Raw genomic sequence first — 26,188 nt, forward strand, 5'->3', positions numbered from 1 at the left:
GTTTTATACTGTGATGATACACAGAGCGCAATCTGCAGATTATGATAGCACCTCTCACACAGTTAACAACTTTAAATTGCTTGGATATCACAGTTGTTTGTTCAACCCTAGACAGAATAAAAATTCTAAACAATTGGTTTACTACAGAGCATGCCAGTTCAGACAAGAGACGCAGTGTTTTCTGTAGTGTAAGTAACAGCAACTTGGGTTATTGTTAACATTATGCTGTTGCTGTGAGTCCGAACCGCTGCATAAAAATATATTCCAAAAAAAATGCAATCAATCATCAAGGTCTAATGTTTCTGTGCAGTACAGCTCTTGTTCATCGTGGATGATCTACCAGAGGACTTTAATCTGGTAAGTGACATCTTGCAAGGACAAGACAGATGGACATGTGGCACTAGTGACTTGATATCTGACCAGAGAGACAAGGTTAAGCATCTCCACCGGCTGCGTAATGATTGGCTGACCACAAACATGCTGAATCCTTAAATCAGTGGTCACGGGGGTTAGAGAGCTCCACTAGCCGACACTCACTTTTGTGTTTGCATGTGTGATGCTATTCATAAGACAGTCGGGGAATGCTACTTAATCAGGCAATCTGTCTTAATAGCCTCCTCTAATTAAGACAGGTGGGAACTGCCTCACACATATACCCGAAAACACACACACACACACACACACACACACACACACACACACACACACACACACACACACACACACACACACACACACATACAGAGAGCTCATTCACACACATGCATATACACAGAGAGATGAGCACACCCACACCCACTCTCTGCAGTTGTTGGGCTGAATGTAGTCTAAGAGGAGCCATCATCAATCAGTATACAGAGACAGAGAAGTCCTCTCTGCGTGTGTCTGTTTGATACATTGTGTGTATGTATTTGTGCGTGTTGTTAATATGTGTGTGTGTATGTGTGTGTGTGTGTGTGTGTGTGTGTGTGTGTGTGTGTGTGTGTGTGTGTGTTCGTGCTTGCGTGAGCACGCCTGCTGTGTCACTCTCCATCAATCTCAAGTGGGCAGAGAGTAATCAGTGTTCACAACAGGACCCTGCTCTGTCTCTCCCTCCCCTCCCTTCATCCCATCTAAATTTCTCTCCTCCTCCTTGCCCGTGTCCTCAAAGAGCAGCAAGGTGTTTTTAAACTGGCTTGTTCACACGGACAGCGGAGGGCTGGAATATTACATAAATACGTGGGCTGTGGATCATATTGGGGGAAAAAAACCACTTTGACAGTGATCTTTTTTAAAGTAAGCAAGGTATTAACCTTTGAAACCATTAAAATGTCAAGATTACTTGTTATGTACACTTCTGTGGCTGGCTTTCATAGTTTGGGTTTGTTTTCTGTAAACAATTTGGGGAAGGCCTTTTTGGTCTAAGTTTGGAAGAACACGAGCCCTGACCTTAACCCCATCAAACACCTGTTGGATGAACTGGAACGCCCTCGGCAAGCTAGGCCTCATCACCTTAAATCAGTGTCAAACTCTTGTTTCTCAATTTGTGCAAATCCCTGCAACCAGCTTCCAAAATCTTGTAGAAAGAAAACCAGAAGAGTGTGGTGTCTAAAGGCAGCATATTAGTGGTCCTGGTTTTGGAACGAGAAAATGAATGCTCACATAGGGTGTAACATTTGGATGTCTGTACATTTTTTGGCCATGTACTGTATCATTAAAGTCCATCAGAATAAACCAACAGATATCTTAGTATCATGTGGACGGCTCAAATCATTTGAGTGATGCTGTAAAAAAAAACCTAGTGAGCTACGATGTAAATTAAGCTCAATAAAACCTAAACTAAATACTATACTTTCCAAGCAGTGCCGAGTTTTGTTTATTATAGAGATAAGTTCCCTGTGTGGAACATTTTATACCATCTGTTGAGTAATTTATGCTTGTGATGGCAGAGCAAGCAGGTTACAAATATAGCTAGCTCCTTCTACTTCTTGATGTGTCGCAAAGCCCAGCCAAACACTGTCATTATATATTTTGTATATTTGGCTTGCTACACCACAAACTGACAAACCAGACTCAACATCATATTTGGAAGTGTTACCATGTTAATATCTGTCTACTTGTGTGTCTGTCTGAGTAGATTTACTACAGTGCCAAAAACTCCTCAATTAGTTTGGTGAAGTAGTTAGTTAGGGTGAGTTTTAATAATATCAGCTCTTCACTCAACGTGTAAGAAAATGCACCCCCTTCTTTTAAGAATGATTGTGTTCCCTTGACAAAAAAGGAACAACTGTGTATTTAAGCTAGTGAATAATAGTTACAAACTATAACTTCTATTTATTGGGTCAGGCTTAGCACCACCTGGAAAGGTTATTTGCTGTGGGAATGGCAAATATCAAATTGCACTGCCCAGTAACAGGGGCCTACAAAGAACACCTCTCCTGCAGTGATGACATGTGCTCACTGTAATCAATGTCTGACAATATCGTCTATATGAAAAGAATATTTCACAGCCTGGGAGCCAGCAGAGTTACTGTCTGCTTCATGATAAAAAAGAAGTTAGCTGTGATTTAAAAGAAATATGCCTTCCTGCTGAGGACCTGGAGACGGACAAATTAAAAAAGATAACTCTGCAGAGATAATTCAGTGCAAATATCCGTCTTAGAGACCCTGACCAAAAAATCTAAAGGAAGGAAGTAGTCACCAAAAAAACATCATCATCGTCATTTTTTTTTACCCTGAGAGATGTGTTTTAAAATCTCTGTAAACTGCAGGAAATGGTTTGAATGTTAATAAATACAAAGATCAAATGCATAAAAGATAATTGAGACTTAGTTCTGTCATGGTGCTCAGTATAAAAAAGTGCAAAAGTTGAAGATGCCTCAAAGCCCTAGAGTGGAAGTGAACTATTTTATTTTATTTTTTTATCCTGAGTGAATGTGTATAATGTGACTTTGTTTGCATAAACACAATAATCGAATTATCACACACTAATCTAATTATAAACCCTGCTTTGATTCTACGAGTAATTTGATTAAGCTGTTTACATGCAGAGCAGAGGAGGATGTATCTTTTCCCCTATAGGCAACTGGTGAATACAGAAAGCGCCAACATAAAATGCAAATGCCCATTTCTGTTGCTGCCTTCTCATCTGCTCCTATGTAACAAACCCTGCAGTTTGTCCAGATTTGAGACGTTAATGCCAGCTGTGAGGAAAAAAAACGCGGCTCTAAAAAATTGACACTCTCATATACTGGGCAAGCTGCGCAGCTCGGGAGAACTCAGATGGACAGGCTTAGTCAGGGTATGGTGTTTAAATCTCGGAACAATCTTCACATAATGCTATTAATTTCACACTTCTCCACACATTTTAATCCAACAGTGAACACTCTCTATATGACCTGATTTATAGAAACGGTGGATTAAGTTGTTTACACGGCTTTAATCTACACTGCGTGATCACATTTAGCTTCATGTGCTGTCACGTGAAGCTAAATGTGTCTCAGTCTGTCAGTCTCTGCCTTTCTCAGTCCCTCTCAGTGTCTCGGTCTCTTTCTTTTTGCAACCTTTTTCCTAACCCAGGAGTCCCCCTGAAGGCTTTCTCTTCCTGTGACCCCCCCCCTTCCATTGCTTTTATGCTTCTTTCCACCTCTCTTACCCTGTCAACTCTCATCTCCACCCCCCTTGTCCCTAATTCTGCAACTCCCCTACCTCACCTTCTTACTTCTCATCTCCACTTCTTCTCTCCTGGCTCCTCTTGTCACCCCAATTGCCCTTTCTGCTCCTCGGATCTACCCTGTACTCTCCTGTCTCTTTGCCTCTCTTGTCTTCTTCTGCGTCACCTGCCACTGCCTCCCTAAGACACCATGACACTGTCCTGTCATCTTGCCTCCCCTACTCCACTCCTCTCCTCTATGTTGGCTCTCTCAAAAAAAAAGAAGGTGGATACCCAAAAGATTTGAGTAATTTGTTTCAAAGGTGTGGGTTAATATTGTGGTAAATGTGCCGAGACAATAGACTTGTAGACCTAAATTATACTTTGGGCCACCAGAAATTGGATTTAAAAATTGATGCCCCCGGAGAAACAGTGTGAAGGTCACTGGTATAACCTATAAGCCCTAATATTGCACAGGGATCCACAGGAAAATAGTCTACATCATGGTCTTGTTTACAAGCTCTCTGTCGGGCCGATCTCTTTGTCTTGTATTGGATTCTCTGGAGTTCTGACTGACTCTGAAATAAGGGGCTTGATGTGGTTGATGCAGCAGTTTAGTTTTTGACAAAGAAGTGACAAGAAAAATAATTCTTGGTGTTATCTTACTCTACCGTGGTGAAGACAGCCACAAATTCTGCTACAACACAGATGGTTACAGACTTCCAGAGCAGTGCAATGGAAATGAGCCATATTTAAAAATGTGCCTTTATCTTACTCAAAATAAAAAGCATAACGAGCAGTGAAGCATCATCAAATCTTTTAAGTTGTTTGTAGTTATTTTATGTTACTGCTATATCACTGCCCATAAGCAGGAGTAAACTGGTCGGCCAGTGTCAGTAAATGGTCGTGATAGACAGCTGTCATGTAGGATACTACCTGTGTGGTACCTAGGTTGAATAGCTTACCTCCCATAGCTACAGTAAATACTGGCCCTTTAAGGATAATGTGCTCCAGGTACTAACACAGTCTCATTGCTGTGAAATGCTATAGTTCCTTAAGTAATTGCTTCAGCCTTGATATATTTACAAACTCATCTGTCATAAAACCAGAATGGGATCGTGACGTATACATGACTGTCTGTCAACCACTGCCACAATTTGGGTGGTTTCACTAGCTTGAAAATACTTTGAGTAAAAAGCTTTGTGTGTATCCTTCAGGTTTAAGTCCTTCCTTATACAACTTTGACAAGCCGGCTTTTGAGAAAAAATGTGAAACCTTTGCTCACATCCAATTTCTTCTTCTAGTCTATGAGCATTTTGCTGGCACATAGCTACTTTTCTCTGGTATTATCCACACCTGTAAGTCAGGGGAGTAGTGAGAAACCCTTAGCAGAAATGTGTATGCCTGTACATATGCATCCTTATGCACTTGCATTGGATACAAACAGAACAGGGCCCCACTCATCAAAACATGGCGCTGTGGTACTACTAGAGGTCAAGAACTCAACAGGGAACCTTTTAATTCTGCACACAAAGGCTCTGGCTGCTAAGGTGTTTCTACAAATAGGGTCACAGTCATTACTGACAGCAACACTAGATCTATTTAAATCACTAGACACAATAGGGATGTGGACATTGATTCAGAGGTCTGGAACCGAGCTAGCCTGCCTCCCTGTTTGTGTGTACTCATAAGCTTGTGTTGCCCTGTATCTTTAGACGCATATTTGAAAATAATCGGATATGTGTGTTTGTTTGCTGTGTGTGTGTTTGTGTTCAAGGTCACCACTCCATTTCCTATTCGGGATGGTGTTGCTATCCCATCATCCTCTCTGCCAGCAGCATTGATTAGCACTCGGCAAGCATAACATCACACACTCGCAAACACACACACACACAAACAAAAACACACTCTCACACCCATAGAAGACACACACACACACACACACACACACACACACACACACACACACACACACACACACACACACACACACACACACACACACACACACACACACACACACACACACACACACACACACACACACACACACACACTTAAACTCTCTTTGTCTTTTACACACAGCCCCATTTGCGTGTCTCCAACAAATACTATGGCTTGGAGCACAGCTAGAAATGCTTCACTGTTACCATTTCTCATGCCGAGTCATACACAAACATGTGAAGGTTTACAACAGACACAGGCAGAGCAGTTCAAAGCTGAGCAAAGCTGAATACCAGACCAATTTCAAACAGCACAGAGTAAAACATTTTGATTGATGATATTAGAGAAATTGGATTTGTATCTCTGGGACTAACCTGGACTCATCCCAGTCGTACAGTACTTAGCCGTTTCTCTCTATAAAATCAAACAACGTCAGCAGGATGGCCATACCTGTTATAACAACTCCTGTAGACCAGGTAGAACTGGTAGAAACTTTTTTGTTAACAGATGAACAATGTGGGCTTATTCATAAACAGGAACATGTGTGTGAACACGTGTAAACAAACTTCACAAATCAACGATGAAGTAATAACTTCTAACAGCCATCCAGGTGCAATGGAGAAATGCTTTTTAGTAATAGGTGGGTCGTACACAGGCCTGAAATGGAGTCTTATCAGTAAAAAGGTGTGAATACCACTGTGGCAAGACTTTAAATGTGAATGGCTTATGTTGTAACTAACTTAAAAATGCTGGAGAGATGAGTCTTATTTTTGCTTTTTGCTTATATTCTGCATTATGTGCACTGCTTTACTGTAATGTGTTTTTAGGAGCTCCTTGGCACCCAAAATTGCCTGGTTTGATTCTTAAAGGGATAGTTTGGGAGTTGGCTTGTATGACGTTCTTTTCCATAGTTGGTGTATTATCTCCAGTAGATGGCGGTCGGCATGATCCCAGTTTGGAGAAGCAGACCTGAGCATGAGCATGGAAGCAAAGCGATGTACTGCTGTTGACAGTGGCAGCAGCAAAATGTATTTTAGCCTCCTAAAAGAAAGGCTCACTGCTTTGGTCCTCTGCTGGTAATCCTGTCAGTTTCTCCAAACAGGGATCATGGAGACCGTTGTCTACTGGAGAGAATACACTAACTATGAAAGAATCTCATACAACCCCACTTCAAAACACCCAAAACATCTTTTGAAGATGTTTTGTTTTAATCCCCACTTGTTTCAAGCACTATATTAAATTTATAATGTTATGTGGTACGTGTATGCATAATTAATCAATTGAAGTCAGTTTAAGTAACAACATGGTCTTCCTTTTTAGTTATGACTTTAATCAGTGATCATGCCTGCATGTGTTCTTAGATTGTAAATGGAAACTATCTTCACTCACCATCATAATCCTTCTTTCAGAAACTTTGTTTTTCTCATGATGCGTGCTTATACATTATGTATGCAAATTATTGTAGTGTTTGAAACTATAATGAAAGCAAACATCCTTTGATTTCAGATTGTCTTGGTATTTGTTGTGCCCAAAATTAATAAAGATCTCATTTGCAGGCTGTCACATATACTATAGTGTTGTTTGGAAATGGTGGTATGAGTCTTGGGACTTCTCATGGACACTCTCATTAGTAATAAGTCATCCTCCAGTGCGTCCCTAAGTTGGCAGGTAATCTTCTGAATATTTATCTGTTTCTTTCATTTTGGAATTCTGCTTTGGTTGTTACATATAACAATGACTATCACAATTTTCATAATTCCTATTTATTTTCATTACATCATTAAAAACACACATATGAATGCTACACTATATGATATCCAATCAATGTTAGCTGCTGAAACACCAAACATACCGGAATGACACTGGACACTTCTTACTACTGTCAGTAATGAATATGTAATGGATGTGTAAGTTGGTGACATGCAGTTGGCCTAGCTGTGCTCATGTACACATACTGGATCTTAATAACAGATTAAATTTGATAAATTCTGTGCAAAAATATGTATGTGAGTATCTATTTCACACTGTGGCGTCAGGGCAGAATAAGCTGCCTGCTAAAGTAACTCGCCTACAGTGATATGACTCCAGGCGCTTGGCGACATGGCATCCAGCTCAAACCTGACAAAATTAATTTCCAGTACCTCTAAAAAACAAAATCCGTGACAAGCAGGAGATTGTTAAATGACAGCCTTTGAATAGCCCAGTCCACCATTGCCATGGATTTGGTGATGGGCTGTCAAGTTGGTGCACCTAAGAGCACTAAACAGCATGCTATATTCTGGACCCATGTGGAGAGAGACTAGCAAGACAGAGAGACAGAAACACACAGACAGACAGATAGATGCACAGAAAGGCAGTGAGACAGAGGAGAGTGAGACAGACAGGGAAAGACAAAGAGAGGGAGAGCTTTAAGATCATTTAATTTAAGATGCTCTACTTGTTTTCAAGGGCAACTGATTCTGAAACAACAAAATCTGTGTGTTTGTGTGTGCATTAGTGTGTGTAGTGTTATGCTAGGATTACAGGCACTTAGCTCACAGCGATATACTACTCCCATAGGCACGAGCTCACCTCTCCGCATACTGATGAGATAAAGGGGTCTGTGTGAGAAGCAGAGCCTCTGTGAGTGTGCATCTTTGTGAATATGTGTCTGGTAGAGTGGAAGTGTGTGTGCGTTGGTTTGTGTATGACCAGGGATGTAGATCATATCCGTGTTTGTGTGTGTCTGTGTGTGTGAGACTGCGGTTGTCAGCCCTGCAGCAACTGATAAGCACGTAACAAATTCTTCCTCACACATATTAGCAAGTCAGCCATTAGCTTTCTCTGCTAATTGCCATTGGAAATTAGCATTTTAGCTATTAGCCTCTTTCAGAAATTGCCAATAGAAATTAGTATATTAGCACTGAGTGTTGCGAGGCAATTGCTAAGGGATCAGGCAGCATGGCCTAGTTTTCAGAAAGACTGTTCTACAACAAAAGAGTCAGTTGTTTAAATCCTGCTGCAGCAAGTGCAGCTATTTAAGGTGAACAAGATCAAGTATTTTTTAAGGACTTCCATGAGTGAAATAATTACAAGTATAAGGCCATCTTTCTTTCATTTTCAGCCAGCTTTCATTTGCATAAATACTTGATATTACCAAGAAGGTTAATTGATACTTAGGTACTCAAATATTTTAGTGTTTGAACTCATGAAACCAAGCATCATTTGATTTCAGATTGTCTGGGTATTTAATGTTCCTACAATGAATAAAGATCTAATGTGCATGCTTCTGTGTAGATATAAAAGAAAAGGATAAAATAAAATGCAAGTTTTCTAAAACAGTAGATGCACAGTAGTGAAAATACAGTAACCAATCCCATCAAATAGCTAGGAAACTTCAGAAAATGACTGTCATTGGCTTGGATCACTGCTGAACAAGCTCCAAAGACAGCAACAATCAGGTATCTTTGGAGACACCTGACTCTTGCTGTCTCCTTATTTGTATACACAACCTGGCTATTGTCTTAACGTGCACATGCTGCCTCAAATAAGCCATGGAAACACATTATTTAAGGAAAAGATGTCTGAAAACAGTTCCAACAGAAACAGCTGAGCATGATTTCTCTCTAAGAGCTTACCACCCTTATGGCATTTACATCGAGTCTGTCGTCAAGATCAACTCCAAATGATGTCCCGTTGATCCCTACCTCTGTCATTAAAGGTTACATTGTGTTTCAAATTCATCTTTGATAATAGCAAGTTATTTGGTGTTGATTTAAGCTGATTGCACATGTATGACTGTAATTGCTTAACACAGAATATTGTGAAGTTGGAATTGAAAGTATTTAGTATGCTACCTGCTCAACTGTTTTAATGCAATTTCAATGTGTCTCTTTCTTTCATAATCATCATCATTCTGATAAGACGGATAAATGAACGTTGTTTACAGAGAAGGGGGATCGAAACAGTACTGTTTACAGAGTGACTTTCTGTCAATATCAAGCTTCAGGAGTTTCCACGGGGACAGAGAGGACAAATATCAACTGATACTACTGTATAGAGAATAGATGCCACTCATTACAAAGCACAACATCGCACAACAAAGCTACACAGCTGCACACTTAAAAACATGCTCAAAAACACATGTGAAAGGAAGAATCAGTGGATGTGTAGTTGTCCTGATCAAGTTTTTTTGCCCCCAACCCAAATCAGTCATTTTTTTATTGATTATCTGCCAATACCGGGTTACGATTTGCTACATATATTATCCTAGATAATACAGCTGCACATCAAGTACATTAAAGTTATTAAAATCAATCCGATGTACAGCTTGATTGAACGGCATTAAAAAAAATAATCATTTATGCTTTTCCTTGATATCTTTTTTTTCATTTTCTTTTACAAAAGTATAAAACAGGAAACCCTATGTGTGATGGGCATTGTCTATGTCTCGCTTTAGCAATGTCCTCCAGTGTTGTTTGCTTGGGTGCAGCCTTTGCCTGAGTTACATGAATGAACTGTAATATGCTGAGTGTTTATTTTCGTAAAGTTAAAGTTACAGTCAAACTGCTATTTCATCTGGCAACCAGTCCAACATGCTACATGTTTAATTAACAAGAATATGAAACAGGGAAAAGCTGAAAAACTTTCACATTTAAGAGTGCAGAGCTGTAAAAATATAAATCTTACACGACTAACCAATATCAAAAATGCCATTGATTATTTTTAGTTCAGCTCAAGCTACCACCATTCTAAATATGCTGTGAATGTACAAATACAGAAGCCAAAAACAGACTATTAGTATCCATTTCCACACAGTCAGCAGCTGATAACCTTTATGCCCCTAGAACAGACTGACATCTTTATGTGAACTTGGTCCACGTTAACTCAATACATCACAAAGTCCCTGCTGATTTTCCAGTACACATTCATGTACACCACTGACACATTCTGCAGCAAAAATGTTCTGCAGCTATACCATTCAACCTAATTCCAGAGGTGCTGTGCTGTTTTGAGATATGAGGACTTTGTAGGTCAGTGTAGGAAACTAACATCACTGTCTTTTCCCTGGGGCAATCCAGAGATGATGCATGCTTTCTGATATGGAAGTATTCAACTGAAAGAAATTTAATATTGCAGCCATGAGGGGATGCACCTGCATAGGAACAATGCTTAGGTACATCCAAACGATGCTAAATTGGTACTACCGAGTCTAGTGCAGCGTAGTTCATGTCAAGAAAACATTCTCCAGACAATTACAACACCACGAGCAGCCTGCACCATATACAGGATGAAAGAATCATTGGGATCAGGCTGTTTATATCAAATTTAGGTATTTGGATACCTCAAAAGAAACTGAACATTTTAAACTAGGGAACATATTCACTCCTTAGGGGTTCAGATATTATGCAAAGTATTGTTTTATCTTCATGTTTAATAGGAATGGAACCAATGACTGACTTGTAATGTATCACATTCACTGCTAGGCATAAAGACTTGTTCTGATCTCTCTGTTGATCAAGATACTCTTACCCACAAATGCTTCTATGCATACATGTATGTATTTACTATTCTGTTCAGGGTTTAAATAGGGTTAGTTAGCATCTTCAGTAATTTGCAACATCAGGGCAAATTGGTGTAAGTCTAGCTCCAGGCTGTATGTCTGAATGTCACTGCTCTCTCCTCTCAGTTCAAAACTACAACCATATTGCCAGCATGGCTGCTGGAAAAGATCCATGATATGAGACAAAGTCAAAACACTGACCTCAGTATGCTCTGTTAGACTCCAGAATTAATTCAGCAAGTAAATAACTACACAGCAAAATTTTACAATAGCCAAGACACCGTAGAGAATAAATCTCACACTACCAGTCACCAACACATTTCCCTCCAAATGCCAACAAAACTCTGAGCAATACATTCTGGTGGTAAATCTTTCTAAGAAGGGGATTTTTTACATCAGTTTTGTAGGTTTTGTTCTGGCCTCAAGTTCAAAAAGGCTTGACACAAATTTTCTGAATGGCCTAATGTTTTCAAAAAGTTGTTACAAATTGAAATTTGTTTAAATATAATTAGTGTCCCTGTTTTATAATAAAACACAAATAATGTTAATGGAAGGACAAAATACATTGTCTTGAGCCAAAACATATTACTGGTGATTATTTATCAACTTACATGGTCCCTTTTTGTCTGTATGTTGGTTTGTATTATATTAAAAAAATCACTGGCATTTTGGCCGAGACTCTCAAAAAAAGAGATTCAAGACAGGATTGAAGGTCAAATAATAATAAAGTAAAAGAAAATAAATCAAATGTGATGAATCAAACATAAAACACATCGGTCCGTGTTTTATTATTAATAGTATTTAGCTTTTATTTAATGAATGTATACATCATGTAAAAGGTAACACCATCTGGCAATTTTTTCAAATAATGATCACATCTTCCAGCAGATAACATTTCAATTGAAGTGAATGCAATGAAATGTTCCAAGGAGAGCACGATCACTTACCAACAAAAGATACAGTATAAGGTAAAGTTGAACTTCTTTTAACATAATTGCAAGTATACACATGCACATATATACATGCACACATATACACACATGGGCACACATATACACACAGAGGCACACATGAGTGAGATGATATGCACCCGAAATACTTTCCTAACAGCAGTTGCCTCTCCAGTATCACTTTCAAATCAATTTCACACGTACACAAACTAATAACCCTGACCATGATAAGATTCAAATGGTTACAGCAACAGTTTTTCAATACTCTAGTTTACCAACAATCTATAAGCAGCCAGCGCAATAAAAATATTGATATGAGTGAACCATGAAAAATGGTCGAAAACCTCAGAGAGCTGTTAAAAGTCTGAATCACAAGGATCAAATGATTAATCTCTAAAATACAAGGCCCATGCAGAAGGACTGCACATGAACCCCCCACACCAAGATTGTATTTATTTTTTCCACGGAAAAATGACTGAACTTCAAGAACAAGAGATAAAAACTGTACTTTATATCCGTAACAACTTTTCCATTTTATTTCCTGTTCTTACTTGAGTTCTAACTTATTTTTATTACTTGTTCTCACTTTTTATTACTGTACTCCAAGTGTGGTTAAATTGTTCCATAAACTCAGCTGCTACGTGACTACACTATCTTTGCAGAAATGCCAGGTCAGAGATGGCAACCAAATCCTTTCCTATGGTTTTGGACCACATTCAAATAAGTCACCACCTTACCAAGTAGAGTGAAGCTCTGGTGTACCTCTATTATATTGTTTACCAAATGTTTTCCTGCTCAAGACTGTGGGTTTTATAATGCTCTACTGCTCTACATTTGTATAAAATGTCAACTCTAACCTACCTACAATTGTACCATGAAATACCAGATATTCTCACAAGGTATTTTTTAAAATCAGGCCATACGGAAATATGCTCCCTTCTGCAATTTAACAATGAACCATGACTCATCGCTCCACTGCAATTCAGAAAATTGTTCTTTAACATAAAATAATGCATCGGACACAGATGAACGGAAAGTTCTGCCACATCCACATTATCACGTTTCTTAGCAACATAAGGACTGTGACACACACATATGAGTGAATGAATAAATACATTCATAACGTGACTCACCAAATGGTTGGTGGTTCGGACCCCTCCACTTCCAGGTAGTCATACTTCTCCTCTGTCTGGAAGTCTGTAAAGATGACAGAGATGGTGTCTCCAGGTTCGGCCAATAGGATCCAAGTACAGTCGGCCTGGTTACCATAGTTGCCGGGGTAACCGGGACTGGTCACCACCCCACTGCCGCCCCTCACAGTGCCCCCACATGTGTCTTCAGCTGTCAATCAAATCAGAGTGACAAATAGAAAACCTGGGTTAGGGAGAGGAGGAGGGACTGAGGGGCGGACTTCTTTTTAATTAAATTTCTTGCTTTTTGGATAAATGATTTGGATTTTCACAGCTATATGTGATGGGGCAGATCAATTACCAGAGAGGTATCAAGGTATCAATCCAGTTAATTACCAAATTAGCAATTAGGATCAAATTCTCAACAGCATTTTTCTCAACGCCTCGAGTAGATAATAGGTCAGCCATCCCAACTCCCCATCTCTCTCCCTCTATAAGGTGATTTTTTTTCTTAATTACCTTAATTTTAGTATATTATATGTACACTCTTTACTGGCAACTCTAAATGTTATTTTGTGGCTTGAATGTTAGAAATGGATGACTTTCTCATGACACATAAACTGTCAAGTCATATTAGCAAACCATATTGTGAAAATATGGAGCTCTTACATCACACTTCTCATATGAATTAGAAATGAAAAATAACATATGCATGGTAAGATACAAACAGTCCTTATTCTGTGGACTGATCAGGTCTCGGCTGTTAAGCCAGTAGATTTTGGAGAATGATGCTGTATTATTTTAACCAGTTGGAATCAGGGGTTGGGTTTTAGGGGTTAGGCTGCAGTTTCTGTCCCACTCACAGCTGCTGTCCTCTCCTCCAATAACAAGATAAGTTGTCCCATCACAGATCTCCGCTCTCGTCTCCTCCAATCACCACCAAGGAACTTAAGATTCAACTGTTTCCCAATTGTCTGGTTTACTGTCAGCGAATCAATTTATCCTCACTTAGTTTTAAAACATAAAGGCCAGATGTGATGATATATTTGCCGAATTTTCTCTTAGTGTTGATCACATCTCATTGATAGTATTATTCATAATTGATAGTAGTACTGATTACTGTATAACAGATAAAGACACATGGATTGCGCTGTGCACACGGCATAAATTATACACATATAATTTATACAGATACACTCACAGAGAAAAAAAAACATACTACATTGGACCTCGTTGTGTCACTGGGACATTGGTTGTATGGCAAGATAATGAAGAGGGCTGTGCTCAAATCACTTTTTCAAAATGGATAGGCGAATGTTTGTGGTCCCAATCTGTTGAAACACATCTTTTAAAAGAAGGCAATGCCTGTGTTTATCAAAAGTGAATTGAGCTGAGCCAAGTACCCATTGCCCCAGTGATGAAGACACAATGTTGAAGCTTTTTTTCTGAGAGCGTACAAGTCCAACTGTAAAAGAGGTATAAATTATACCTGTATAATTTATAGTTATACATAAAAGAGGCAATACTGTATGTAACACACTTTTACAGCAGACATATTTTCCTACATACCAGTGAGTGCAATTTGGGTTTTATGTTACTCTGCAATGCTTCACATGCTGATATCATCAGCATTTGGAGAAGACAGAGGAACACCATGTGTGTTGTCCTTAAACTGCACTCACTGATGAGATAGTAAGACACATCCTTTATAAGAGTGTGGACAGGCGCTGTCTGGTATACATGCACATCCCTCAGGCTCACCCAGGCAATGCTGCCTAGGGGGGGTGCATGCACAGATGACAGGACATATAAGGCAAGACCAAGCCAGACTCCAACCCCAGGAAGGGTATAGAGAATAACTGTGGCCTGAGACTCACATCAAGAAATAGACGATAACCAATAGAAATGAATAGAAACACATTAGAGGTATTAGAAGTCGGACAGAACAGAGTGCACTGAGTAGAGACAGGAAATACATGGAGGATAACGGGGGAACATAAATTGAGAGGACCAAACAGAGACAAAACAGAACTAGAGGGAAACAAATCATATTGAGCCAGATTGAAATAGGCAAAGAGTCGGTACAGACTGTGAGAAACAGGATGAAACAAAATAAGTGGTTTGAAAAGATTTTTAAGAAAAACAGCCTTTTTTCAAAGATCAGAGCCTGAAGTTAGGAACAAGAGACGCTCGATTCTTGTGTCAAAATGCGTTGACATAAGCTGGTGACAAGACGTGCATTGTCCCAAACTACAGGTGCTGATGTATTGAACGTAAAGCAGAGAAAGCATAAATAATTCATCATCATTTTATTCATTCAAACAGATTCATAAAAGGCCGCTGAGTCAGTCGGACAGACAGGCAGGCACTGACAAACAGACCGTTCAGTTATACTCATAGACATTCATTCCACAGCTAGACTGTTAAGGAGATTTGTGTAAATGACCCAAGACCCTGAACCAAGCTCAACCCCATCACATTTGCAGGAGCCAATGATGCTGCAGTGTGTGTGTGTATGTGTGTATGTGTGTCTGAGTGTAAGTTTGGGCGTGCATGCCTGTAGGTGTGTGTGTGTCTGTGTGTGTGTGGGTGTCTGCAGCTTGGGAGAGAGAGCTGCTTGCAGGATGAGAGCTGTGGTTTATCCAAAGGACGCACACACACACACACACACACACACACACACACACACACACACACACACACACACACACACACACACACACACACACACACACACACACACACACACACACACACACACACACATTCACACCCCTCTTCCAGCCCTCCAGCTTATTGATGTGCCAGTGACACTTGACAGACAGGTGGAAAGGCCTCAAGGTGCACTGATGTGTGGCTCTTATTGAAAAGGAGGAAATGAACTTGTGAAATAAAAAAAAGATTACCAAACTAGTGAGCAGTGCTCTTATCTGCAGTGGACTTTTGGTGAACTTTACATTATGATGTTGTAGCGTGTATTCTGTCGCCATCTTGAATACTGATGTATATCTAGAGGAAACCTGAAAGCCATGTAAGGACTCCATAATATAATTTCAGATGACACATGATGCAATTAGGATCCTCACTTCTCCTCACTTCTCCTCACATTCTGTTGTGTGTCATCTAGTAACGGCAGGGCTGTGCGGAGACCGCTTCAGGAGCAGCTGCTCTAATAAAAAGTGACATTTGTTGAGTGCTCACAGGGGGAGGGGGAGAAGTCCACATACATATAGCCAACACTGATTACCTTCTGTTAAAAGTGCGTGCATCAGACATGACATGGAACCAGTCAACTTTCCACGGTGCACCTGCTAATCCTGGATATCGCTCGCTCCTGCTCCATCAATCATGATGGGACATCTGTGTGACAGTGTTAAATATTACTGTGTGTATCTGTGTCTATCATTTCCTGGTCCCATGGCTTCCCTTTTTCACAGCAGCAGTTTAAATAAATATGCCACTATTGAATCTCACCATTAAAAGCAGGCAGCAGTGGACAGCGTTTCATATTGTTATTTTTCAGTAATGATTCAAACATATTGAACCTTGCTTTGAAGCATAGTCTATCAAATAAAGTATCCTTTTGAAATACTACACCATTTAAACTGAGTCGAAGAATGGAATTTCATTACATACATGTCCAATCAGCTTATGTGAGAAATCTTTAAATCCAATAAGCATTTAAATGAATCTGTGGCTGACAAGTAGGGGGCACTGAGGCCACTGAAGCCATATCCAATGCATGAATGGAGTTTGCTTTAAAACGAGACACGAAATGAATGTTATGATTATAAAATCATTACAAGACAGATAATGAGCAGATAGATATTTGGTGAATAACCCTGTCCATTCAAGGTTGAACCTAAATCTATATGTATATTGGCTGGATTAGAAATACTTTATAATGGATTAGGGCTATCCCAAACTCTCCCAATTAGAACATCCAGTTACTTTAAAGCACTGTTCTTTTATTATTCTTGTTAAAAAAAAAATGTGTTATCTATATATACACATACATCTGTCCAACCATCCATCTGTTGTACATAGGTTTACATGTTACTAATAATCTCTAACATTAGCATCCATTTTGATAGACAAACCAAAACATCTCCATTCTTATTTCCAGGTTTATTCACTCAACAAAACAAACTTATTAATATCATATTCCTTTTCTGCCAATAGATCCCCCTAAATGCTACCGGTGGCCTTTTAATTAAAATGATTTCCTGAGACTTATACCTGAGACTTGTAGTTCGGATCCCACTGAAAATCAATACCTAACACCACATTGATAAATACCACGTCACTTTAACGTGACTTATGTTAGGGGCTTTGTAGGAAAAAAGGCAAACATGCCCAAAACGGAGGCCTCATTTCCCAAAGCTTCATAATAATCATTGGTAATTTATGAGGCATTACGCATGGACAAGTACATAGTGCATGTGAAAGATTTAGGAAACCAGAAGATAAATGAGCCTCAGGGGTAAATCTATAGGTAAGTGAGGGTTCTACTGTTCCGCTGTGTTCTGTTTTCCGCCTTTTATTTCAGACAGCAAATTGGGCAGGCTGAACTCTTGCTCATGCTCCAGCGCACTGACTCACAGGGGGGGGAGGGAAAGTGTGTGTGGAGGGAAGGTGCTATACATTAGTTTTGAGTGTGACTAGGAATGTGTGTATGAGGGAAAGAGAGAGATGTAGTGTTGACCATGTTGCCTTTTTTTTTTTTTTTTTTTATCACATCAGTGGGCTCTCTCTCTCTCTAGTCTCTTTGCTTCCCTACTGGTCACTGCCCGCTACACCCCTCCCGTACCCATTTCTGCATCAAGAATATTCTTTTAGTAAAACAACACATCTCCCTTCTCCTCCACTCTCCTTCTCCTTACCCTCCTCCTCCTCCTCCCTTTCTCTGTCCACCCCTCCGTGCTTTCTTTTCTCTTCCTCATCCATTCTTGCCCCTCTTCGTCATCCTCCCCGTCCTAACTCTCCCCATCTCACCCTCCATCTCGCTCCGTCTCTCTCATGGCCTGGGGTGCTTTGATCACTCGTTCTTAGCCTCCTTATCCTGCCTCCCCTCTCCAGCATCCGTTCATCCCCTCTTCCCCACTGTGCTGTCATCAATATCGCAGTCATCTGAGGATTCCTTCTTTATCCTTCTCTCGTCTAGCTGTGTCTTTCTTTAAGATCTTACTCTCTCTGCTTTTCACTCTCCGGCTCTCTCTCTCTCTCTCTCTCTCTCTCTCTCTCTCTCTCTCTCTCTTTCTACTGATTGATTTTATGTTTAATGGCTTTACTGGCCTCATCTCTTTCTATCTTTTCTTCTCCACTCACCGTTCCTTCCCCCTCTTCCTTACCTTCTGTCCCATAACTCCATTCCTTTCCTGCATCACTTTGATGGGCAGATCTCTATCACTATCAGATTGACACACACACACACACACACACACACACACACACACACACACACACACACACACACACACACACACACACACACACACACACACACACACACACACACACACACACACACACACAATCACACTTCAATCACAGAGGACCCAGTGTGCTGTCAGCCTCTAAGGATTATGGGCCATCTACATCATCCTCTCCTCTCCCCTCTCTTCAGGCTGTATCCATCCATCCCCCCTGCTCTCTTATCTACATCCACCCATCCATCCATCAACCTCTTGCCCCCATATGCTGTGAACCTGAATATATATAGCTACCCCTCTCACTCCCTCCATACCTTTAATATCTCAGTTCACCTGCCACGAGTGACCGAATAGACAGGGGGAAGACAGTTAAACATGTGCAGACAAATAATCCCTCATTTATTTTTAAATAAATTTTCCTCCTGGTCTGAGGTCTGTCATCTCGCTTCCTCTACAGCTGCACTGTGTGCCATGCAGCCTGAATGCACGGAGGATGCAATTTCACTTGTGGTCTCAATGTCACTTTAACCATCCATTCATGTCTAATGCATTAAGTAAGAGTTCTGGATGCATAATAAGAGGATCTTATAGACGGACCCATCAGATCCACAAAACTAGTACTGGTATTACAGACTCCAACATAACTTGTAGATGCAGTCCAGCAAAATGTTCATATTAGTAATTCAAAGAAAAGCGTGTCGTATTGACAGAAATGTGATTGTGACTCATATAATCAAATTTTATGGATACCATTGCAGAGAAATGACATTTAAATACTATACGTACAACCTATATGTGAGCCTGTAACATGTGTCCTACCTGTTGAGTACCAAGTCCACTCCAAATTTAAAAAAATCATTATTTATAAATGCCCTTCAGACGGACACATTTGATTTTTTTCTGAACAAAAAATTTGCAGGACATCTTCATCTGTCAATACCTTCCAAAACCGTTTATCTTATCTTAAACTTTATCTGATCCGGCACAACTATAGTTAAGCTTTGGAAGGGTAGAGGGACAACATGACTTAGCAGAATAAAGGGAAAGATTGGTGGTTTGGGTTAAAATAACTACATGAAGAAGGCTGGAGAACAACCATGGTCATCTTTAAAAGTAACATTAGGAAATAGGAAGTCAATGGTGTCAAAAGCCAAGATTTTGTTGACCCAATCAACCACCACGACCACCAGACTGTGTCTCTATAAGAGTATCACATTCTTTCTTCCTTCGCTCTCATTGGACAAGTCATAATTACTACTCTTACTAGAGGGCTTCGTCGCATGGAATTAAATGTATCGTTTTGGGGTATTAGCTAAAACAACTGCTCTTGTTTTTCCTGTCTCCATTGGAGGAATGCATCGTGTTCTGTTCAAACCCTAATCTCCTTTCAAACATCTCCTTTGTTTGGGAGAAGAGCCATTTAGTGTATACTCACTACTTATGTTCTGGCTTTTACAGTATAATGGTCTTTTTTAATCAGTTTTAATTAGTCTGCCTGTTTGCTTGCTATGTTTGTATTTCTCTTTCTTTTACAAGAAGAAGGGCCACTATTTAATTTGGTGATGCTACAGTCCTGCACTGTGTATAGCAGGATATATGACTGTACTTCAAAAGTAGCCTGCAGTTCACTGAACCACAAATGTAACAGAAACCTATCATAAGAACTTCCAGGGAAGACGTCCGACTTAATCTACTTGTTCGGGAAATTACTTTTGAGTTGATTTAGTAGTGTGAATTGAAAATTGTGCATGAAGAGAACAGTGTTTGCACCATCTGGTCTTGTAAAATTAATTCATATTCCTTGGCTGCTTTTCGACCATGGAGCAGGCATAAGGGGGTAAAATAATCCTCACTTTGCCAAAGGTTAACCCATCTGGGTGCAGAATAAATTACATATGACATAATTATTTTAGTACAGGCTTCACATCTAGAATAAGCCATTTTACTATTTAAATCTCTGATTCTCCTAGATACCAGCTTTATGAAAGTCAGGATCGACCATTTTTTTCGGACAGTGGATGAGATGTTGATTCATTTCAACGAAACCCCCCCCCAGGTATTCAGGTATCAACTGTTTTATGTCTTTGCAGCAATGCTGACACATTCTTCTCCGGAAATTCATAAAAGCGCTGACTGTCAGACCACATTAAAAGCAGACAAATACCCACATTCAACCGAGTATGACTCATCTGTGTAGCTACCCTCGTAACTGTGATTTAGTGACTTCAAATTCAGTGCTTTTTATGTGTTGTTCCCATTATTCTCTCTTTCCCTCGCATATTGCTATCATATTTTTCTATCACTCTTTTAAACCTTGTTAGAAACATATTGGTCGCTCTCCTCTGCTTGCCAGCATTACATTTTCGACAGTCATTGCGTTTAGGGTGCACACACACACAAACCCACACAGAACTAGTAACCATGCTGACCTTCAGCTCATTCCACCATCTGTCCACAAATCAAAGAACAGATGCTGTCTGCCAGTCAACTAACAGCCCAACATTTAGACCCATTAGGGCAGAAGAGTAATTCAATGCGCGATCACCAGAAGGAGACGTGAAGAGAGAAGACATTGATTGATAGATAGATTGCTATCACGATTATTTATCTTACGGTAGCCATATGACCCTGACAGATATGGTAAGACATAATTTGACTCTCATTACACTGTGATTCTCTTCTTTCCATTTAGCCCCCACTATTGACCTCCATTACAACATCAGATACACTTTTTCCTACAAAATAAATTCTGTGGAGAATTATCCGATGAAGGTACGGACTAAATTGCAGCATCCCTGGAGCTGGTAGGGGTTTCTCAGAAACATGTCAGCAACATGATCCTGTGGCTTTAAATTGGTAGCTCTAATTGAACCACGCAATTGTCCCAACAGAAAGAAAGTAAGAATAACTTGCAGTTAGAAGAAAGAAGTGCAGAAGAAGGATAGACATGTTGAACTAAATGACCAATCAAAATGAAAGGCAACAGAAATGGACAGAACTATAGGAAGTTGGTTATGGTGAATGGAAGAAAATACTCTCTGACTCCGCAGCAGTATTGAGATAGATGAGACCCACAGCCCTGTTGTCTCATTTGGTCATTAAACAGAGTTTCTAAATTATCTCGTAACAACAAACTCCTAAAGTTGTGATTCATAAGTATTACCTCTCATTCGTTCACCCACCCCGTCTCACTCTCTTTTGTTCTCTGGGATTGGGTGTGTCTGACTGTGTGTCTGTTTAAGTGCATGTTTGACAGTGTGCGTGTGTGTGTATTTGAATGTGCTTCCATTCGTGTGTGTGTGTGTGTAAGAAAGAGACCCTGGGTGTCGGTGAATGTTAAATGTCATCCCTGACATCTTAAACAAATAGCTGCATGCTGTGAGTTTAACACATCGCAGCTCTGGCGAAATACATTCCACTCGTCTCGCCTGCCCTTCTTTCCTTCTCCATCCTTCCCTCTCCTGTGTGGCCTGCAAGGGCATGTTTTACACAAGTTAACACACACAAACTTGGGTACAAGTAGCTTAAACTAGAGAGGTGTTTCTGTCATTTAGCAGCTCCTTACTGATATAAATGGGACAGACAACACCTGTCAGTATAACACAATATAATAATTAATGTTCCTGCCGATGTTCCTGCAGAGGGTAATAATGCAAATGTGTAATCAGAAACATTTATATCAAGGGCTTTACCATCTTATCCTTCCAAACACATAATGGTACCGAATCAAAAATATTTGAAAACATACATTAACATTTTATTATTATTATTTTAGCTTAGCAAGACAACTATACCAAAGCTTAAATCACATAAGGTAGAGTTCGGGCTTGTGAATGGATGCAAGCTTCATTGTGTGCGTGCTGTATGACATTCCTATATGATGGCTGTAATGTGTCAAGGAATGCTGCTATATAAAAAGCAGGGAAGAAGATTTCTAGATGCAAACACAACAAGTTTCAAAGTATTCGAAAATTCCCGAATGATCAACATGTTCGTTCAATCTCAAGGATACACAAAGCTTTGGTGAGAAACACTGAATGCAGACTTTGTTTTTGACAAGAAAAATCCAGGGGGAACTTTTAACTTTTATTGTGTGTGAATAATAAAAGGTATGTAAGACATTGTTATATCAGAGAAGACATGTATGAGAAGAGAGACATAAAATGATAAAATGAAATAAAGATGACACTTTGAAAAGTGATGTCTTTCTAAAAGGAAAATGATTAGATTACTGTCACCACGTATCGTCACAATAACAAGGTAATGTCACACAGAATCTGACAGCAAAATGCCACATGGTTTGTGTGATGACAGCCTCTCAGAAATGCTTATGAGACATAACTTAAAATGGCAACTTCAAAATGGTTTATGACAGGCCATCTTTGGTCTGTACATGCAAATGCTACATGTTCTGACTAGATCAGCCACACCAATAAAGTCAGATTCTACTCTTTTTCTAGTTGAAATTTAGTCCATAAACATCAATTTATAGACACCAACATGCTGATCAATACAGTAAGAAAAAGTCAGCAAGCTGATCACGTGTACAAACCTATATAGATGACCTTTACTTTTTGCTTCCCATAATCAATACTTGGGCATGTAAATATATATAATATATATTGATTTGCAATATATATAATATATGCAAATCAATTCAGGAAGTCACAATGTAGGCTGCAAGAGTTTGACAGCACAAATGTGTCTATAATTACATCTGCTCTTGCATTCAATAACTCAAACAATGCTAAATATCACTTTGGTTGATATAGATTCTCAAAAATCATCAAACTTAATACAGCAATAACCATGTCATCAGCACTAGCATTTAAAAAAAATCCAAGATTTATTGACTATTTTTATATTGAGAAATATATTAAACCCTGATCTGTATATATGACAAAATGTCTCTCTTACCACTACTTTACACATAGACAAATCAGCTTAAGGAGGAATTGGACAGTAAAAGGTGGATATCCAGAAAATATTGTGTATCAGATGTTCACTTGTGTTCAAAGTTTTCCAAAACCTTTCATGTAAGAAGGAGAACTTAAATAAAACAGAACACAAAGTGGAGAAACAGGAGAAGGGACAGAAACTGATCAGAAGAGATAAAGAGAGACTGAGATAGAAAGAAAAGACAAGAAGCAGCGAGAGGAGGGGGGGAAGTGCAGCATCTATGATGACTTTAAGACTCATTCAATTAGCGTTTCATTGGTGAAAATAGTAACAGAAGAAGAGCGACAGCAAATCAGAGAGATATTTGTGCTGCTCCCGTGATTACTCTGCCAATGCTTTTATCTGTATTTATATTTGTTGCTTTTTAAAGCAATATTATAAACCTCTTTTTAAAGAGCTTCATGAATAAACTGTATGCAACCTGACCTGCAGAAAAGAGATAGAATTTTGTTCATAAACTACTTTTGCAATGACGTCAATAGAGTAACTTTGAAAATGAGACGTACACATAAAGAAGAACGATCAAGAAGTGCCTCTAATGAATGGTCACGTGGATGAAAGTATAAATGTTCCCATCTATCCCTATCATTCAACACCGTTAACAGCAGCTATGGAGCTTTTCCAGGACAGACCCATCTATACCAATGCATTAAGTTACAGTTTGAGAAGTGGCATCTATCATCCAGCTGTCATAAAATTCTGATGACTACTGATAAAGACGTGAGACAGAGAGGGAGTCAGATAAAGAGAATGGGAGAGAGGGAGGTGAGAGAGAGAGAGAGAGAGAGAGAGAGATGTTAGCCGAGGGAAAGACAGATGACAGACCAAACCGAGATGATGACAGATGATGTAATGACTGGCTGGAAGGAAAGAAAACCAATTAGAAGACACAACAGAAGTACCGGGAGAGAGGAGAGAGAGAGATGGAAAAAGATAGAAATGGAAGATGGATGAATATTGGATCGAGATGGATCAAGGCAGCAATTTAGAGGATTAGTGAGAACAATGGTGAGATAAAGAGGGAGATAGAGAAATATGAATACAGAGCGCAACAACAAAGACAGAGTTAGAGATGCAGATTGACAAAGTTGTGATGCAGACAGGAGAGGGGAAAGATTGACAGAAAGAGCGATTTAAAGATAAGAATTTGAGATAATATCATACAGATAAATAGAGAGATTTATGTGTTATGATGTATGTGTGTGAGGTAGGTGCGGTGGGAGCTCATAAGGATTGAAAGAAAATGTATTTCAAGGGTAGAGAAGAGCTAAAAGAACCCCTACAAACTGTGGACATTTCACCAGCGCTTCTTTGCTGAGAAGGTTAGGTCTTGCGTTTGAGAATAATGTTCATATTGAGCAAAAGCATTAAAGTCAATCAAGACAATCAAATACAAAAAATGCAACAATAATGTTACAAACAGTATTCATAATGGAAAACCCAGGGGTTATGGGTGTATTTGGCTCATACCAAAACAGTGTCTGAGTATTTTGAGCCAGCCATCGCTTGTGATTTTGTCTCATTCTGTCTCTCTCGACTGTTTAAAAGAAGGAGAAAGAACAAAGTGCCGAAAACTTTCTTTCTACTGCTGCCTGAAGCACCTTGTTTTCCCATTTTCCATCATTTTTTCAAGGTTTTGCTTTTCCTCCCACTACTCGACTTCTCAGTTTCCTGACCATGAATTCAGGTCTAATTCAATGTGGTTGTTCACATGAATGTTGCATGCACAACAGCACCAACAGATCAAACATGAGTAAAGTCATCTTCCTCCGTCTCTATCGCTCCGCTTAACATCCTCTTATGTTCACTCCACCAATCACTCCTTCCTCTTCTGGGAAAGGTCCATTTCGGCAGTTTTAAATACTCAGAGATCAATACAGGAACTGCCTTGTATCATGATGTGTGTGTGTGTGTGTGTGTGTGTGTGTGTGTGTGTGTGTGTGTGTGTGTGTGTGTGTGTGTGTGTGTGTGTGTGTGTGTGTGTGTGTGTGTGTGTGTGTGTGTGTGTGTGAGTGTGTGTTTTTGAGTGCACATATGCCCGGCTTGATCATGTGTATCTGTGCATGTCTGTTGGTGGGTATAGCGTGTATTTGTGAGTGTCTGTGAGTTAGTGTGCGTTTGAATTATTCATGAGGCTTAAGTGCTCCTCTGGGAGAAATACAATGCAACACGTTTCTAATATCTTATTCACAACGTGTCTTTCTGTGTTTAAAACATGCATCGCCGGAGAAGATTTAAGTTGTCCAACCCAAAAAACTGGACATTGCGCGACCCATTTCAATATTTTTAAAGTCACTACTCACAATATCCTTAAACAATCTACACATTGCATATTATTCCCACACTGAACAGCTTCCTGAGCAGTGGAGGGCTATTGCACTGCATGTCTTACTTTAGCACATACATTGAAGAATCTTTGAATGAGGTTATTTCTGTTTCGAAATATATAAAAAAAAAAACTGCCATTTCAGCTCAATCCACGGTCACATTGTTGAACATAATGTAACCTTCCAGTGAAGGTTGCAAAAGATCCCAAGAATGACGACACTCCATAGAAAGCACGGATTAAAGTAAGTCAGTATAACTTGTGTAAACATATG

The 26,188-nt window shown here is 39.6% G+C and overlaps 1 protein-coding gene across 1 annotated transcript in view; it reads right to left on the reverse strand.

The window, feature by feature from the left end:
• Positions 1 to 26,188, reverse strand: part of LOC129096798 (CUB and sushi domain-containing protein 3-like) — a 317,998-nt gene that overhangs the window by 140,947 nt on the left and 150,863 nt on the right. The window contains 1 exon segment of the mRNA XM_054605442.1: positions 13,201 to 13,408. Coding sequence (XP_054461417.1) covers positions 13,201 to 13,408 — 208 coding nt within the window.

The sequence above is a fragment of the Anoplopoma fimbria genome, chromosome 10, assembly GCF_027596085.1.
Source record: "Anoplopoma fimbria isolate UVic2021 breed Golden Eagle Sablefish chromosome 10, Afim_UVic_2022, whole genome shotgun sequence".
Classification (NCBI taxonomy): Eukaryota; Metazoa; Chordata; class Actinopteri; order Perciformes; family Anoplopomatidae; genus Anoplopoma; species Anoplopoma fimbria.